Here is a 19,671-nt window from a genome sequence, read left to right on the forward strand (position 1 = left end):
TACAGCATTGCTCCAAGGTGCTTGTTTTGTCAAATGAATCGGCCTTGCATTAAACTGAGTTTGTTTAGTGAGCTGGGAGAGAGAGCGTGTGTGTGTGTGTGTGTGTGTGTGTGTGTGTGTGTGTGTGCGATGTAGTGCTGCCTTCAGCATTAGATTACACTCTTAGTCACTTGTTTTAGAAAGGAGATGCACTTGTGAGTTCTGGCAAGAACACGTACACTCACGTTTCCTACTGTAGGCTAAATACAATTATTGTAAGTCCCTTTCTATAAAAAGAATTACTGTAATTTAATGTAGCCTAATGAGTGTGCGCACCAGGCTTGTCCATCATGCTCAACAGGCCATGGTCATCAACCCATCTAAAGCCTACAGCATATTTACTCAGTCAAAACCAAATGACTGGATCGCTCTGCTGTTTCACACAGCTCCCTGTTCAAACTGACACAGCACACAGCGTTTATTATGCCAGGTGGAAATCTCGTTGACTGCGCCAAAGAGTGTCAAGCGGCATTTAAGAACCCCCCGGTGAGGAGCTAGAGCAAATGCCCGCCGTTCTCACTACGCGTGAGGCAGGTGAGTCATTAATATGCCGGGTCAGCCCTAGTCATCGGGCCTAATCGGGCCTTTGATCAGACGACCTCAATAGAATTAGCATAAGCTCGGGGCTAAGCTACATTTACAGTACAGCAGCTGGCTCGGCAGATTTGTAGCACGCAGTAGCAGGGTGGAACTGGTAAAGGAGCAGTGACACGCACACGCACACACACACACTTGATTTAGGCCCAGGGAGGGAACTATACACAGCTACAGAGCGATAAGGTGTGTGTGCAGGCTGTGTGATGGATGCAGGGTAGCCACCTACATCCTGCTGCTCACGCAAACTGGGACAGTGATGGCAACGGGAGATAGATCATTTCATTTTATGTTTTCTCTAGGGTACGCTGCAAATTAAAATTCAGCGAGTTGAAGGTGCCTGAGGCCACAGAGATGAAGAGAAAGAGACCTCCCCCCCCCAGAGGAGGTGTGTGTACGAAGCTACTGTATGCAGCACTCTTCTAGTGCTGTGTTTCAGCGCACTGATGCACTGTGTGTGTGTGTGTGTGTGTGTGTGTGTGTGTGTGTGTGTGTGTAACCGAGCTGGATTGGTTGAACTCACTCTTCAGTATGAATACCGGCGCCCGCCCACGCTATGGGATCGATAGCTTTTTGGTGGCGTAGCTGGCTAAAGCAGTGTTTATATAAAGTTGTCATGTGCGTTGCGTTGGACCATGCGTAAAGTCAAGCCGGAACATCTGCACACTCCTTTAACCTCCACATTTTATTACCTTACAGACTCATTCTACAATAGATAGAGTTCATTTTCTGCCTCAAACATCTACACACAATAGGCAATAATGATGAAGTGAAAACAGGTACACACCCTTAAGCTGTCAGGTTGGATGGGGAGGGTCGGTACACAGTCATTTACAGCTCTTTCTATCGCAGGCTCAAAACTCTTCTCTTCAAGAATCACTACAACGATCCACCCTCTTAAGCAACTATTGTATTTTAGATTGCTATTCTTGCACTTTGCCTTCAGCACTAGATAATGCTCTTAGTCACTTGTTTTAGAAAGGAGATACACTTGTTCTGGCAAGTAGTAGTACATTGGCTTTTCCTACATTAAATGCAATTATTGTTAGTCACTTTGGATAAAAGCGTGTGCTAAATGACTAATGTAATTTAATGAAATGAAATGTTCGGATGGATTCAGGTCTGAGCTCTGGCTGGGCCACTCAAGGACATTCACAGATTTTCTCCGAAGCCACTCCTTTGTTCTCTTGGCTGTGTGCTTCGGGTCATTGTCATGTTGGAAGGTTTACCTTCGCTCCAGTCTGAGGCCCAGAGCGCTCTGGAGCAGGTTTTCTTCAAGGATCTCGGTGTACTTAACTGCATTCATCTTTCCCTCAATCAGGACTAGTCGCCCTGTTCCCACTGCGCAACCCCACGTCATGATGCTGCCACCGCCATGCTTCACTGTAGGGATGGTATTAGCCCGGTGATGAGCAATTCCTGGTTTCCTCCATCTGACACTTGGTATTCAGGCCAAAAAGTTCATCTTGGTTTCATCAGACAAGAGCATCTTGATTATCATGGTTTGACAGTCCTCTATGTGCCTTTTAGCAAACTCCAAACGGGTATCATGTGCTCTTTACTAAGGGGTGGCTTCCGTCTGGCCACTCTACCATAAAGGCCTGATTGGTGGAGTGTTGCCTGGATGGTTGATCTTCTGAAAGCTTCTCCCATCTTCACAAGGATACGCTGGAGCTCTGTCAGAGTGACCCTCGGGTTCCTGCTCACCTCCCCAAGGCCCGTCTTCCCTGACCGCTCAGTTTGGCAGGGCGGCCAGGTCTAGGAAGATTCTTGGTGGTTCCAAACTTATTCCATTTACGAATGATGGTGGTCTTTGTGTGTGCTCCTGTAAAGCTGCAGCTGCATTTTTCCATACCCTTCTCCAGATCTATGCTTTGACACAATCTGCAAATAATTCCTTTGACCCCATGGCTTGGAGTTTTCTCTGACATGCACTATCAACTGTGGGACCTTACTGTATATAGGCAGGTGTTGGCAATCCCAAGTCATGTCCGATCAATTGAATTTATCACAGACTTGTGCACCTCAGTTCACTTTTGGGTGTCATATCAAAGGGTGTGCACACTTGTGTACATATGATATCTATGTATAATATGTAAGTGCGTGTGTGTGCACGTGCTCGCATGTTGCATACTGTAAATGTGGGTGCTGTGAACAGTGTCGCGGCCAAAAAGGTGAACTGCTCACTGGAAATCCCTCTTCCTCTGATAACAGTCAGTCGGAGTGTGCTAGCTGCTAATCATTCCTAATCTCTTGCCACGACGCCCGTCGAACCGTTTCAAAACACAGTATCGGGAAACAGAGGAGGGATGACTGAAAACAACAACAACAGGCCTAAACCTCAAATAAGCCTCTGTTCCAGCCAGTCAGCCAGCCAGTCAGCCAGCCAGCCAGTCAACCAGCCAGCCAGTCAACCAGCCAGCCAGCGAACCAGCCAGTCAGTCAACCAGCCAGTCAGCCAGTCAGTCAGCCAGCCACCCAGCCAGTCAGTCAACCAGCCAGTCAGTCAACCAGCCAGTCAGCCAGTCAGTCAACCAGCCATCCAGCCAGTCAGTCAACCAGCCAGTCAGTCAACCAGCCAGTCAGCCAGCCAGCCAGCCATCCAGCCAGTCAGCCAACCAGCCAGTCAGCCAGTCAGTCAACCAGCCAGTCAGCCAGTCAGCCAGCCAGCCAGCCATCCAGTCAGCCAACCAGCCAGTCAGCCAGTCAGTCAACCAGCCATCCAGCCAGTCAGTCAACCAGCCAGCCAGCCAGCCAGCCAGTCAGCCAGTCAGCCAGTCAGTCAACCAGCCAGTCAGCCAGTCAGCCCACCAGCCAGTCAGCCAGTCAGCCAACCAGCCAGTCAGCCAGTCAGCCAGTCGGCCAGCCAGTCAGCTCTCCACAGCTCTTGTAGAGGAGAGACGACTTTTGACCAGGCTGAGAGGAGGTTAATGATAAATCCATGGCAACCAGCTGCAGATGAGGATGGGGAGGAGGGGGGTGGGGGGTGGGACTGGGCTGCAGTGTGTCACATGATGCAATCACTCCCACCGAGAGAGAAAGAGAGAGAGAGAGAGAGAGAGAGAGGAGGCAGCAGTCTGCTTCACACCAAGGCCCCACGATAACACACACCTGCTCCCAGTCCAGCACAGCCACCAGAGGGATGGACAGGACACCCGCCAATCATAATTCCACACAGCTGGGCCCAATTGCCGTCCCTTATCAGGAGGTCAATGGGAGTCCATTCAGCTCAGTGCTACCATCACTGCCGGGGCTGTAGACGACTACAGTCAGTGATGTATGGCCTGCTGGGCCGATAAAGCCTTTGGTCTGCAGTGAGGTGGTCTAACTACTCTCTGGACTGAGGCTTCCCACCTGACTGACTGTGCGGGTGATTTAAGACGGGGTAGAGGACATCAATAACAGGCCCGGCCCGTGCAATGCATCATCTCCACAATATACAGTGCATTAGAGTTTGATTAACTGGCCGGCCAGGTTAAAGTGATGGGGCTAAGTAGTCTCTCTCTCTCTATCTAGGGCTAAGTAGTCTCTCTCTCTCTATCTCTAGCTAAGTAGTCTCTCTCTCTCTATCTCTGTGGCGTAGCCTAAACGATCAGAGGCCCAACGGAAGCTGTAATTCACACGAGGCAGTGTGACGTATAGGCTATAGGCTATAGGCCTAGTTCGTCTGGTTGTAAATAGCAGCCCAGTTCCAATAAGCTGTCAACAGCCTTGTACCAACCCTGAGGTGACAACAATGCGTTGGGACTGCTAGGTATGTCATCACACACACTCTGTGGTTTCATTCAGGCAAAGCATACGGCCAGCCATAAACATGACTAGTGTTTTAATGTCTTTGTGTTCCAGAAGGCGATGAGATGCCTATTAGCCTACATTGTGAAAACGCCCTTACAAAAGAAGCCATTATACTGTAGCATTATTACAAGGCAGGAGCAAACCTGAAGCATGGCCCCAGGCAAGATAAAGCCATTTTCCAACAACAAAACCTAGCCTGCCTGTTCGGCCTACTGACCCAAATGGCGTAACAAAAGGCCATATTTGCGACCAGTCTCTTGCGGTCAAACACATCTCTTTAGTGCGAGGTCAGCGTTCCAGGCCATGGCAGCAGTGACTGTGGCCTGACCTTTCCCACTCTGCCCTCAGAGACCAGGCAGAGTCTATATCTTGGCAGTCAAACACCGGGGAGCAGCTCAACTGCCAGTCTTCCTCCTGTGGTCACCCTCAAAGCTCTCCATTAATTAACCAGTAATGTGGAGCGGTGAGCCAAGCGCTAGCCAGCTCCCGCTGAGCCCGACCTTCAGGTGCCTGTGTAAAAGGGAGATGGTGACAATAAGAAAGCTAAAAACATATCTCTTCACTTTAGCTTTTAACTAGCTCCTTTTGCACTTGCGGGCACTTTTCTTTCTTTCTTAAAAATGTCCAATAGAACATTTTATGAAATTGTAATTTTTACACTGTATTTTCCTTGAATTCTTATATTTTATTGTACATGTTTATGATATCAAAGGTATACCCGAATAGGGTTGCAAAGGGTCAGAACATTTCTGGTAAATTTCCGGAAACTTTCCAGAAATTTTCTATGGAAAGTTAAGGTCAGAAATGTTTGCAATTTTAACCTTTTTTGTATAACCTTTTTTCAACAATTTTTTATTTTATGATTTTATTTTATGATTTTATCCCATTTTCATCCAATCTGGTAGCCAATTTACCCTGACCTAGTGTCCAGTTACCCCATACTAACTGTGGAGGATTCATCCCACAACCCGCCAGTCGGCAATGTGAAAGGGAGAAAACTCTTTGACCCAGTTTAGACTTGGTTTTAAAATGCGTTTTGGACGATCAGATCACAGAAGTGGACAGCGAGACATCATCGTTTACACCTGTCTATCATGCGTCTCCAAGTGTGTCCAGCTGACCACTTGTGTTTGTATATAGTAACCATAGTAACTCAGTCACTCCTGCCTGCTTGCGTGTAGCACAGCTGTTCCATGTAAACAAATCAATAATCAGTAGGTTTGACTTCGAGCACATTGAAAAAAGTGTGCATGAACACCTGGACTATTCCAACTGTTTCGATTGATAGGACAAGTCATTTGGGACTGGAAAAAGAGCGCAGGCTAAGGTGAAAAAGGAGAAAAATTATCCTGCATTGATGACGTGTTCTCCTGTTACGTCTTTGTCGGGGACGCATCAGGACGCATTAGCGTTTAGACTACTAAAGATATGTGGTCAAATGTGTCCCAGACCACCTCGGAAAGTGGTTTGAGGAAACATTTCACAAAACGTTTGGTGGCCGTTTACACCTGTATTTAGCGCTGTCCACTTTGAATCTGATTGTCCAAAACCCATTCTAAAACCAATTCTAAACGGGGTCCTTGACTATCTCAGCTCACTACCGTAATTCCAACACCAGACAGGGTTGCTGTTGTGTGACGAACTCTCAAGCCAAGATTAAACTAACCACCCTCAGGCAGCGCTGTCCAATGCATTAGACGGCTACACCACCACAGACCCCTATAACAGGGAATTTAAATGTAGCCTAGTTGGGGAAAACACATAAAATGCAATTATACAGTAGAATCTTACATCTTGCAGCATGATCTTGGTTAAAACAAACTGATTAAATGCAAATTCAGCTGTTGAATCAGTTGAATTTCAACCCTTTACTGGGCATTCATCATCACATGCACAGCTAATTCCTATCATCCTGCACACTAAGAGGGCTGTAGAGTCCATTAAAGTTCTACTCACAAATGGATTAAGCAAAAAATGTCATTTTTAAAATGTGTATTAGAAATGTTTGCCAGTATGTCTGCTTTTGGCAAAACAAAATGTATATATATATATATATATATATATATATATATATATATATATATATATATATCTGTTTATGACAAGGTAAATACAGTTGGTATAAATAACCCAAAATTCCCAGTTTATTCCCATTAATCCCAATGGAAAGTTTTTTGTTTTTTTTATATATTACCAGAATTTTGAAAACCTATACCTGAATGATTGGTGAGTCACAGTGAAAAGCCGGTAATTGTTTGAATGGGCAGATTGTTTGCTTCGGCCTAGCACAATAGAACAATAGCCAATCAACAGGTTTCAAACATACAAGACAGCCCAAAGGGAGCTATAGGCCACTTCATCTAGATGGTGTCAGACATAGATGCACAAAGGACGGGGTTGGGTTGAATGTCAGATGATTTGGTGCGTTTATGACCTAGTACTGAGGGATTAGGTGCGTCTTACGCGATTGGCCCGTCGCTTTGAACAACGAAGTAACCTAGATAAAGGTTAGCTTTTGTTGACCTGTCGCTTTTCATGACGAAGTAACCTAGGGTAAGGTTAGATTTGTGTTAAATCTTCCATCTTATTTTCCTGGTTTATTTTATGTCTATTTTTATGTGAAGCACTCTGTGCATGCAAACTCTCTGTTGTAAAGCATTTTGAGCTGCATTTATTTGTATGAAAGGTGCTATACAAATAAAGTATCATTATTATTATATTATTATTGTTATTATTATTATTAATAATAATAATAATAATAATAATAATACAGCTGATGAAAGAGACATAACTAAGGCAGCAGTTTGTTCTCTTCAGGCTTCAAACCGAGAGGTCCAGATTAGAATAGTTTGGTCATGTTCGGCTGTTGAGACAGCGAGAGGTCCAGATTAGAATAGTTTGGTCATGTTCGGCTGTTGAGACAGCGAGAGGTCCAGATTAGAATAGTTTGGTCATGTTCGGCTGTTGAGACAGCGAGAGATCCCACAGATAAACAGAGAGATCTGACAGATAAAGCCAAACATGGAATTTTACTTATGCTAGTTCTGTTTCCTGACTGTACAGTGCATTATTCAAAATTGTCTTAAGTAACCAGTCTGACTGGACAAACTGGTTTTGTTGACGAGCCCTGTAAATGACACAATAAATATTGCCCAGTGCAACCAGAGCACACTCCTCATACTAAAAAGTTTCAGAAAATATTTTTTTTTCACTGGCCTTGGCCTGTATGCAGTAGGCAAAATATAGCCTAAAAATGTATTCATGGTCAAATTCTGATCAAGGCCCTGGATATCAAAGAAATATGTCTTTAATAAATAGACTGAACCTAGGGTCAAAAGACCTTGAGAAGACTTGACTAATAAGATGAGACATGGGACCTTCTCTGAGGATTACCAAACATCCCTACTCCCATACAAGTGAAATATCAAAGGTCAGAGAAACTGACATGTATTCTCCTCTCAGCTGAACTGCTCTTACCCCTTGGAACCGTATTCAGACACAAACACTGGTCAATGCTTGATTGCAACACCTCATCTCCTTATCCCTCAAAGTCCATCTTCTCTAGTGTGGGTCTGACTACTGTTAACGGTTGGTTGTAGCGTAGTTCTTTTGATGATACTTGGAAGAACTCCAGATAGCGAAGAGTTACAAAGGCTTCATACAAGAGTTTGTCTCCCTGAAGAGTGATAGTGCTATTTTCCCAGAGTTAAAGTTGGAATCAGTGACAGGTCCTGTCCTGATCCCCTCCCAGGGTCCCGTCCATTAGAGGGAAGTCTGTCTGGATGGTTTTTGAGGAGACTCTCCTGAGACTGTTCATGAATCATTCAACAGGCTATAGAGCTCCAGGTGAACAAGCACTGCAGGACAGGTAGAAAAACAACAGAAAAACCAGCTGAGGTGGTAAACCGACTAACGTTATACTCTTCTCCCAACCCAAAAAACAGGTCTTCATGACACCATTCACCATATCACTTCATGATCCACTTCCTCATCACTGTCATTTCATACTCTGCTACTGTATTACTGAATTCGATGACTGTAAGTTTGTACATTGTCGTTGTCAGCACGCTGTCACTGCTCTTGTATTTTTCTGTACCCTGCTACTGTATTACTGTACGTTGTTTGTAGGCACATCTGTTCACAGTATGTTCTTCCCTGTATTAATAAAGACTTCGATCTATTAGGGATGCAGACAATTAATTGAAAATTGATTCATTGATCATTAAGGATTTGTTCGAGCATGTGAAATTTACTCGCTCTACTATCAAACATCGTGTTAGCGAAGCAGCCATCTCGGGAGAAATGCAGAGAAATTAACAGCTGTATATTTTGAAAAATGAAGCGGGCCAAGTAAAGCCTTGTGTGGGACCACTTCGAAAAGAAAGGACAAGAAGCCACTAGCATATACTGTGAGGCCGCGTACACGTACAACACGACAACAACAATGCTCTATCACTTGAGGAACGTTCACTTGGATAAGTTGGCTCTCCTCCTCGTCTCACCTGCAGCAAACCAACCATCGGCTCAGTGTTTGGGAGGAGGAGCTGTGACGCGCAGCAGGCAGAATAAAATAGCCCAGTCCGTCCGTAATACAGTGTTGATTAAGAAAAAAACACTTTTGGTATTATTTGGAAATGTGGGTATTTTAATTACAATGAATCAATTGATTGATCGTTAACATTACCAATGATTGATTCAGGGCCTACAATTTGCAACCCTACTGTCTGTCTGTCTGTCTATCTGTCTGTCTGTCTGTCTATAGGAGTAGTCATTGCCAGGCTGAACACAGAGCCCTGGTTGTGGTGATTCCTAGATGTGGAACATCAAGTGTCATCCCCAGGGCAATGAATGGTACAGTAGGCCCGGACCAGAGCTGACCTCAGTCCCAACACTGCGTCAAGCCTGCCTGCCCTGTCCTGAGATGTGGACCGATACACTGTCCGGCCGCACGTCAATCTCTCCCGCTTGTCGCCGTCATCGTCTTCGGAACACCGGCATTGAACCTCTGCGCGCGCAGCTGTGTGCTAGCTGGCAGCTAGGTTTTTATCATGGCACACACGTTGTTTGCATTGCTAATTGTCATGGGATCATAGCACAGGGTTCCTTTATCCTGCCAGATTCTATCTTGGTGCTGCCAGCAGCTTAGGGAAGTCACACCCATGCCGCCTCAACAAAAGGACTAGGAGAGGAATCAGTTGACCCTGAGAGACAACTAAGCAACAGTTGAATTATTAAATTAAATTTAAATTTAAATTTAAATTTAATTTAAATTATTAAATATGTTGCCTGATTTGTTTAATACACGAACAACACTTCCCCCTTGTTTAAGTGGGTCCTACCTCATGTGACACAGACAGTAATATCATCCTGAGGAATGGGTGGAAATTATATTACACACGCAACTAACAAGCTTATTTAAAGGCCACCGCTCTTGGCCTGGAAACAAGCAGAATCATGAAGGCCTGGGCCAAGGCTATAGCGCTTTTATAGTCTAGGTGTGGTGCATGTACCACTACCCTGTGGGAACAGTTCCATTAATGACATCATTTCCCCATTCATTCTATCTGCCGTTGAGTCAAAGAAGGAACAGCCCAGGGTGTAGTGTAGCCTAAACAAGCAAGCAAACTGGCACAGAGGAAACTGCTACATGAGATCAGCCACCCTCTCTCACTCTCTTCAATTCAATTCAAAGTACTTTATTTTCCGCGAGGAGCTTCATAAGACAGGTACAACAGTCACAGACCATCATAGAACACCTCTGTCCTCGTGCCACCAACCCTACAGACCACCACAGTCGAGACAAGGAGCCTAGCTGCACCTTAACAATATGGCGACAATAACAGACGCTGTGTTATTAGGCAGCACTAGACACAGACCTACTAATGGCAGATCTAGTGTCACCTAACCTGTATGGAGGCTCAGACACATCGCCCCACCTGTCCAGATCTGGGATCGCCCCCCTCTGCCACACAGGCCTGGACATGGTCTACAGCAGGTCCGCCAACAGGGGAGGATAGAGATACCATTCACTACTTCATCACCAATGCTTCACATTCTTGAAGCAAGTCCAGCTCCTCAAGCTTCATTAAAAACAGATGACAGCAATTAGTCTGGACAAATCATGGGAATACAAGATGGGGCTAGCCTAGATATAGATGATTTCCACTGGTCTTTTATTATGACCAATTGGACTGAACATACTATGGCGCTGCTTTAATAAAAGGCATTCATTGCTTCCGTTGGTTTTAGGCTGTGCGGTTTCCAATGTCACCGATGTCAACGTCAATCATGACCCTGACCCCTTTTTTCTATGGTATGAAATGACAAGCCTAACAGCATGTAGGCCAAGTTGCCTATGGAACAATGCATTCATGAACTGATTCAGACAGTCCAAATTGTAGCCTCAGTCCACATAGGCCATAATTATATAATAACATAATGATATAACCAACTTGATAATGAAGACCTGCTCGTTGTATTTGATTGAGTATTAATAGCATCCAGGCCTAATTGTGGTAAACAGCCAGGCCTTATTGTGGTAAACAGCCAGGCCTTATTGTGGTAAACAGCTAGGCCTAATTGTGGTAAACAGCCAGGCCTAATTGTGGTAAACAGCCAGGCCTAATTGTGGTAAACAGCCAGGCCTAATTGTGGTACTCTGATTCATTCAATGAAAACTTGTTCTCAAGGCTACATTAGACGGAGCCTACATTTAGAGCCCTGGGGCCAGGTTATCAGTTACCAAAACACAGTGTGTCTTTTCAGAGCTTTATTTACAGTGGAGAGAAGCAGACCATTAGTCGGACGCAGATGTAAATGACATGGAAATTTAGACAGGCTCAGTTTCCTGCAACAGCTGACAGCAGGAGTGGCAGGAAGCAGGAGAAAGTGAGCAGCCATGGAAGGCCTAGGCCGTACACTTCAAATAACAGTATTCAATTTCTGCAAATTTATTCAATTTTCCGATCACATGGATTTCAGTTTCAACTTGGTCAAAGCTGGTATTCAGAGGCTGGCTATTAATAAAACTTAGATACAGAAAAGGAATGAAAGACTTGGAACTCAAAACAGCGTGTAGGCCACCGCCCCCGCCCCCGCCCCCCCAGCCTGGTACGACCATCTCGTTCTCGCGAGCTCACATTCTGTTTCTCTAATCCAGAACGGTCTGGCCTTCGCCTCCTCCAGAGAGATTATGCCAAAATCCAGACCATACCGGGCCAATCAGGGACTGCGTTTTAACTGCTGTCCCGCCCCACAGTGGAAAGCAGCCCCTGATTGGTTTGTGTCCCTACCGCTCGCTAAACAAACATGGCGGCTCCCGAAGCAACAAGTGGTAACGTTAACGTTAGAAGAATAAACGCAGCTATAAGTGCAGTTATTGCAGAAATAGACTTAATCACAACACTTAAACATACAAATAGTATGCACTAGCGGAGTTTCTCGTGGAAAATATGTTTTTGCCATTCTTCCGACTGAATTTGCCAAAGTTTGAAGCAGTGAGCTCACTAGATCGGGATGGTCATACCAGGCTACCCCCCCCATGTGCCAAATCCACAAAAGGATTGCGTGGCTTTTGCTGTGGCAAAACCTGTGCAAATTAGACAAAAAAAAACACAAAAAAACACGCAAAGGGTGAAAAGTATTGCAAACTGCACCGATGAGCAAATAGCTTCACGGCTGCGCCAGACTCATTTGATTGTATGTAAATAAGGTACTTCCGTGCAAAATTGCCCCAAATAAGCCTTGTGTCTGATCCACAACGACCATGAGCTAACTGCCACATGCGGTTAGAGAGGTGAAAATACCACTTTTGAAAAGCTGGTATTGACTGCAGCAGTCAGCGCGCACTCTCTCCTTCTGTCTCTCCTCAGAACTTGTGAAGTTTGAATGATATTGAATTGATATTGATTGATATTAAGGGTGAAAAAGGGGGATTTAAAAAAGAAGTTCAATCAATCAATCAATCAAAGTTTAATTTGTATAGTGCATTTCATACCCAGAGGCAACACAATGCGCTTTACAGAGAACAAGGGAGGTGGGCATACGACCCACTCTCTACATATTCCAGAGGGAAGCAAAGAAACAGTAATCACCCGGGGGCCAGATAAGTGAGCTGTAAAAATTCTTCCCTGACCCCTCTCAACAAGGCGATCGAGCAAGCTCCAGGAGTATGTTTGTCTATCAGATAAGAACATTTATAAAGCAATACATTACATTAAATTACATTTCAGAGTAAGAGAGGCTAAAAGCATCATAGGAGAGTCAGCCAGCTGCGATGCACAGAAACAAACACAACTGATATTTTCTGTAAAAAAGTGCGTTTTCATTATGATTTATCTGTGTTCTGAAATATGGAGAAAAGCTTGAAACACTGGGGAAAGATCTGACTATATGCAAGATCTGTATCTATACAAGAACAAATTGCATTCAGCTGGTGGAAAGTGCAACACATATAAGGGGCTGACATGCCCGGGCTCTCCAGGGATCATGGCAGCAGTTATTGTAGCCAGACGAAGGCACCGTCATGCCAGGCGTGCGCAAGAACGCGTTCATGGATAGTTGCAATCATGGACGCAAACTGCACACAGTTGGCAAATTTGTGGGCGTGTTTGCCCGGGCATATCATTAGGGCAAAATCTTTTGTGGATATCGTGCTAAACTGGAACAGATTGCCGTCGCAAAATATCACGCAATTAGTGGGAGCATTCTTTGTGGATTTGGGCCTATATGTTTTGAACAAGTCTAGTAATCAAACGTCATGAGATCTCAGCTGGGCTCAAGACGGGCAAAGGAGCTCTTTGAGTGAGTTTCCGATGGTGCGGCCATTGTGTCCCTGCTGCTTCTTCACCTGGTGATTCCCCCTCCTAACCGCCGCCCTCCGTGCTGACCTCGGCCACGCCGCCTCTTACAATAGAGAGAGGGAAGAGGATGAGGTCACCCACTTACTCACCCTCTAACACACACTTCTATGCTAAGTAAATATTCTTTCTTTGTCCTCGCTCTCTCTCTCTCTCTCTCTCTCTCACACACACCCACACTGTAGTCTGTTCAACCACCACCCACAACGACTCACAAACATATGAACACAGCTGACTGTTGTCACCAAAAACACTTGCGCTTATATTTACAATTGTTCCATGCAGGCCACCTTCAGATCTGGATCAAACAGCGTGTTTAGGGCTACACCATCTAAGAAAAAAACAACTGACAGTTCTTTCTCGGAGCAGAAATTCAGAAAACCTCACACCAGTATCACTGCTACTGTAGGACTCCATCTGAATGACATCACCAAAAATCACTTTCAAACTAAAACCCCAACAAACATCAACCTCTCTATAGATTAGGCTGCATTAGGTTGCATAAGGCTAGACTAGTTGTCCCAGTAAAGGGAACAGCCATGAGCTGCTTCAGTGTGTGTGTGTGTGTGTGTGTGTGTGTGTGTGTGTGTGTGTGTGTGTGTGTGTGTGTGTGTGTGTGTGTGTGTGATCAGGTGGCCCTGCCAGGCTCCTGTAATTAACAACCTCAGCCAACTCCAGTCAGGCATGACCAGCAAATTAACATGCAGTGCCCTTGCACTCTACCCCACAGATCTGCTCACAGCAGAAAAGCAACACAGAGACTAGCTATTCTGAAAATAGCCAGAACCACAGACAGCCCTCTCAAGCGGGCTGCAATAGGCTAAAACATATGACAATCTACCGTATGAAAGACAGTTTGACAAACTGTATAGTGGCATTTGTTCTACTGATGGTCATGCAGTGTTATTGGGTCTGAACTTGAGTGATGCTGAACCAGGATGGATAAGGGCAAAACAGAATCCAGCTATCTGTAGTTTCAGGTTATATCTGGTTATTATTTAGGCTAAAAGGATATTTAGGCTAATACTTCAAAAGCACATGATGATAGGTGACATTTATATTTCAGGAGCTATTATTTCCGTGTCTCTGTACAGCAGCCTATGAGTTTAGCCTTTTCTTTAAAAAATAACAGAAAAGGGTTAGGCTTGCTAAATTATTTGATTTACAACCGCCTAAACCACAGCGAGCGATAAAAGGAGGCCAACGCTATCCCAAGAGCCCCTGCTGTCCAGCACCCCATCACTCATCACAACTTCCTGTCCACACAGGAACCAGACAGCACCAGGAGGAAATCCTTCCTTTGCTGAAAACACTGCAGGAGGAGGGAAGCAGGAGGACAGGGCAAAAGGCCCCATCATCCACCACTGGACAAACAGGCCTGCCTTATCTTCAACCACACAAGAGGACTAGAAAAACAGACTGGCTCAGCTCAATTTCGACCTCCGTCTTGACTGGGCTATAGTCTTGACATTGAATTTGCATTGGCAGCAGAACATGGCACCGATAGTAGAAGCTGGTCTACACCGCCAAGCATTTCATTGGACATGGTACACTTAACCCGTATCTTATGACAAATAAAGACCCTTGAATCTTGCCATTTCGATCAAATCTACACTGGCCAGGTTGTGTCTGTTAATCTCTGTACTATTGCATGGTAAATTGGTAATTGAGCTAATGGTTTTACAAATGTGTGAAACCGCGCAAGGTCTGTATAATTATTATTATTTTTAACTCAAAAGAGCAGCTTGTTGAAGGGCGACATTACTGTATCTGCTCCGGCACTGTAATGTCTGACAGCAGGCCAGTACAGTGCTCCCAATAGGGCCTCATCCTAGAGTGAGGTGTCTTGTATGCTACTTGGGTCAGCCAGAACACAGCAAGATGAGGGAGGCTGGTGATAAGGCATAGTCCTTCTAAACAGTTTTGCAAAGAGCTGGCATTTAGACTGGAATGACACTGGGAAAGAAAAAACAAAACATGAATGACGACTGGCTTCTTCCATGCTTTCTGTCCAGACTCACAAATCCATGGATCCAGGAGGACAGGATCCATCTCACAAATTTCATATAATGAAGTATCCATGTCTTGGAATGCACCAAATAATATCCTTCTTCATGAGTTATCTAAAACAATGTGAGTGGGCAATAATTTAGCCTCTCCAAGAATGTATGCAATGTGTTTTTCTTTTTGCACCAGGTCATATGAACTATGACCTTTAGGGGGCAAAAACGATAGGTTGGCTAGAGTTCCAAACCAAATCTACCATTGTAACTGGAGAAACTTTACTGAAAAAATCTGGAAAACATTGTTAGACAAGACAGGACAAATTCTCTGGAGAGCAGAGTAATGTTCTCTACTGTGTTTGCGTCTCTCCCCCTTCCATTGCTCTGACTGAATGCCCTACAGCCAGGAGGTTATCTGCAAGGTACACATTGAAGTCTCCCAAGCAGAACACTAGGAGGTTGGGGGGAGGGCTTTTCTTCCTTTAATAACCTACCCCACCACCCCCACCCCACTCATCCACCCCTACAGTAACCTACCCCACCACCCCCACCCCACTCATCCAACCCTACAGTATAGCTTTAATAACCTACCCCACCACCCCCACCCCACTCATCCAACCCTACAGTATAGCTACCCCACCACCCCCACCCCACTCATCCAGCCCTACAGTATAGCTAACTCGTAGCTGTACTCAATTGGACCTAGCTGACACACAGCTAAGCGGTAGCTTGCTTGACTTAACGCTAACGAGCTGGCTAGTTCGTTTTTAAGCCTATTCGTAATAATGACAGTGGTAATGACATGCTAATACGAAAAAGGCGTTAATTGAACACCAATTTCATACAAGAAAATGCAAGCACTTTGTTTGCAATGAAGTGGAAAGGCTGCTCAATGCCATCTCGCTCGTAGTCCAGGAGGCTGTCTCTGGCATGCTAATCGGTCTGGTAGCTAAGTCGCTAGCTCGCTGGGAAGGACTGATGAGCAGACAGACCCACAAAGGATGGCTTCAGCTTAACAGGCTATATTATGGATAGCTAGATAATTAGATGGTTATACACACACACACACACACACACACATAGACAGACACACATACACACACACACACATACACACACACACTCTACTCGATGTTGAGGCATACATTTAGACACCATTGTGGACAACTGACAGAAACATCTTGCTTCCTAGCAAGCTGTCTGTGCAAGACTCTGCACCACCAATGCTCGCCAGGTTAGCTAGCTCGCTAGCAGGTAGCTAGGTAGGTAGCTAGCCTCACTAGCAGGTAGGTAGCTAGCCTCACTAGCTAGCCTCACTAGCTAGCGGTGCTCCTCGGTGTGCAGCATCACAAAGCTCGGGTGACATATCACTCACCTAATAGTGACCGGAGGTGTTTCAGTCGGGTCAATACATCCTTCTTTGGGTCCAGAACTTTCTGTGTAGATTTCTTGACGTCGCCATGGCCCCTTCGAGTGAACATGCCGCTGTAAAACGCAATCTTGAAAGCTGAGAATTACCTATTCCCTTTACCATACAGTGAACCTCCTATGTGACACTGTCACTTTCTCACCAACGCTCTCTGCTTGCTCGGTAAACAGACGTTGAGTCCAGTCCCCTCCTCCTCCGTGGGTGTGTAAACACGGAAGCACCGTTTGGGAGATTGGGAAACACGTTTTGTGTCCCTGGGCAGCCGTTTCTCGACTGCGGGTTCGGACTAGATATGAAGATTGACTCCGTGTAGAGTTACACGGTGTAGACTGAGCAACTCAAAAGATGGGTAGCTAACACTATGGCGGCTGGGGTGGAAAAAACACAAGAGCAGGAACAATAGATTCATAAAACCACAGTCGTCAACCGCCCCGATTCTATTGTAGGCGTCCACAAGTTTACAAAACGTGTAGACCTGTAATCTCAATAGTCTACCTGTGTGATGATTTGCCTTCATGAGATGCCATGTGAAATACATCTTTATAACTTATTCCATGCATTCAATATTTTATGACTTTATCAACGTAACCACCATTTTCAAATTTCGAATATAACTGTTCATGTTACACCCAACTCAAATCTATCACAACTCTGGAATCCTGTTGTCAAATAATAGCCTACAACTTCTAGCCTACAGATTTCACTATAGACATGGTTTGCTTTGAATGGGACTGGGGCCTACAAGGTGCAGTGCAATGCTATAAATTACCTGCAGCCTCACAGAGTGAACAATATAGACTGGCCCTGTGTGTGATAGGCCTATTCAATTTAGAGTGGATGGATGAACTTGATTCTCCTTTCATCTGCCTCATCGTTGGTGTGGTTTATCACATCTACAACCAGGTGTGGGTCTGAATTTAGCCCAGTTTCGAGTTTTCAGTGCACTGAGATGTTCTTTACCATGTATTGTATCCGTGAAAACAAATCATTTGTAAGTGGAACTGGTTCAGCAGACCATTTTATTACAGAAGCCTTCAAGTCTACAGTAAAAGTAATTTTAGACACCAAAGTGCCACCTGGTGCTCATACATGGTACTGCTTATTAAAGTTGAACAACAATCGCCCCATCAATTTAGTATAGAGATAGGAGGTATAAAGGAAATTCAAGACTCAAGATCACATTGCATTCAGTAGTAGTCATTGTATTCAGTAGATTTAGTTAATTAATCTCAATGGACAGTTGGTTACAGTTTTATTTGTCATTCAATTGTAACTAAATCAAATCGTTCCAAGACAGTAGCTAAGTAAGCTACGTAGGCTTACATACCCAAATACGTCATCCTACACTAACAAGCCCTATAAATGGGGTTCACTCCTGGGTTATTTGTCTAGGCAGTACAGCTGAAATTTGATCGAGGGGAGGAGAAGATGGCCACCTACCTGCTTTATGGAATGAATCCCTACCAGAATGGCACACAGAAAGAGCAAATGGTAACAAGTTTACAGCTCACTCGGACATTCACCCCCTGCTATTCAGTTTTTTAACAGGATGATTTTATGGACTAATAAAGAAAGTTTTATGGAGGACAGGTCTCATGCTAATAAACTAAAGGTTATCCTGTCCTGTATAGAGTACAGCTTGGTGATGGTTTCAAAATCCTTTAAATACAATTACCATTATAACAAGTAGGCTAGATTATGAATTAATAGAAAACTTGTGGATATATGAAATGAGAGCCTGGGGAAGAACTACGAAAATAGCCATGGGGTGGCGCCTAAAACACAGATTCCTGAGGAAACACATTGTCGCAATTACACCCCCCCCCCCCCCCCCCCCCCCCCCCCCCCACACACACACACACACACTTTCTCTTTTCTTCTCTGCACTTATGAAACGGATTGTTGCACTTAACATTCAAATTGGCAGAACATTGTCTGAGACTATTTTCCTTTTGTTTGAGCTGACTCTTTTTCTAACCTATGCGCTGGGGAATAAGAGCCACTCAGTTACCTACTGTATGCTGACATACAAACTGTAAAATAAGAGATTAGAAAAACAGAGTCTGTCAGTTCGACACTAAGGCAGTATTGATTATTGTTATTACAGTTATTTGTTATTAGTATTGTTATTACAGTTAACCCACTGGTGACGTGGAGAAAATGAGGAAAATAATGTAGACGTTTTGTCAAGGACACGAGCCTCCCGCCACAAAAAGGTCGTCTACAACTGCAGTGAGAAATCACTTAGCTGTGACAGACTCAAAAGACGCAGTTCACCTCTTTACAGGTTTTCTGTGTGCATTATAGTTCCTGACCTTGTGTTACACAACAAAAACATTGACTATTATTTACTATTTACTTTCTAAAGGGTTGCAATATTGTGTATATTCGCTGTTACTGTTCAGATGCACACCAAATGTAGCTTTCCATACAAATTCAACATATAGGCTAAGTGTGGCCATGAAAGACTTTTTGCTCATATATACAGTAGGCTTATATATGCTAGCACAGACTCCTCAACATTTGAGCATCACATTTTAACACACAGGCAATGTACTCGAGACCATCCTTCAAAGATTCTCGCTGTAGGCTACAAGTCTGGAAAGACAGTGAAGGAAACAGAGGGCAACGAGTGTGGAGGTCAAAGAGGAATCTGCCTTTGCCCAGCACTTTGGTACTTGGTATATTTGAAGTAGGCCTTTCTGGGGAAAGAGGGAAGGTCACCTGTCACCTGTCAACAGCCGTGGGTTAGGCTACACACACACATGCATGCACACACACACACACACACACACACACACACACACACACACACACACACACACACACACACACACTAGAAGGGTTATTGCTCTATACCAGACTATGGTGTATCATCTACAATATCTTAGTAATAATAACACACAGGGAGGTTTTGCTTATCTTTCACAGCTGCTACTTCAACAGCATGTTA

The 19,671-nt window shown here is 44.6% G+C and overlaps 1 protein-coding gene across 1 annotated transcript in view; it reads right to left on the bottom strand.

Annotated features, from left to right (window-relative positions):
* ralgapa2 (Ral GTPase activating protein catalytic subunit alpha 2) overlaps positions 1-16,770 on the bottom strand; it is a gene marked incomplete at its 5' end in the record, with an annotated part of 114,914 nt that extends 98,144 nt beyond the window's left edge. Inside the window, 1 exon segment of the mRNA XM_084438391.1 lies at positions 16,665-16,770. Coding sequence (XP_084294517.1) covers positions 16,665-16,770 — 106 coding nt within the window.
* Between the last annotated feature and the right edge of the window lie 2,901 nt (positions 16,771-19,671).

Source organism: Borostomias antarcticus (genome assembly GCF_949987555.1).
Source record: "Borostomias antarcticus genome assembly, chromosome: 5".
NCBI lineage: Eukaryota > Metazoa > Chordata > Actinopteri > Stomiiformes > Stomiidae > Borostomias > Borostomias antarcticus.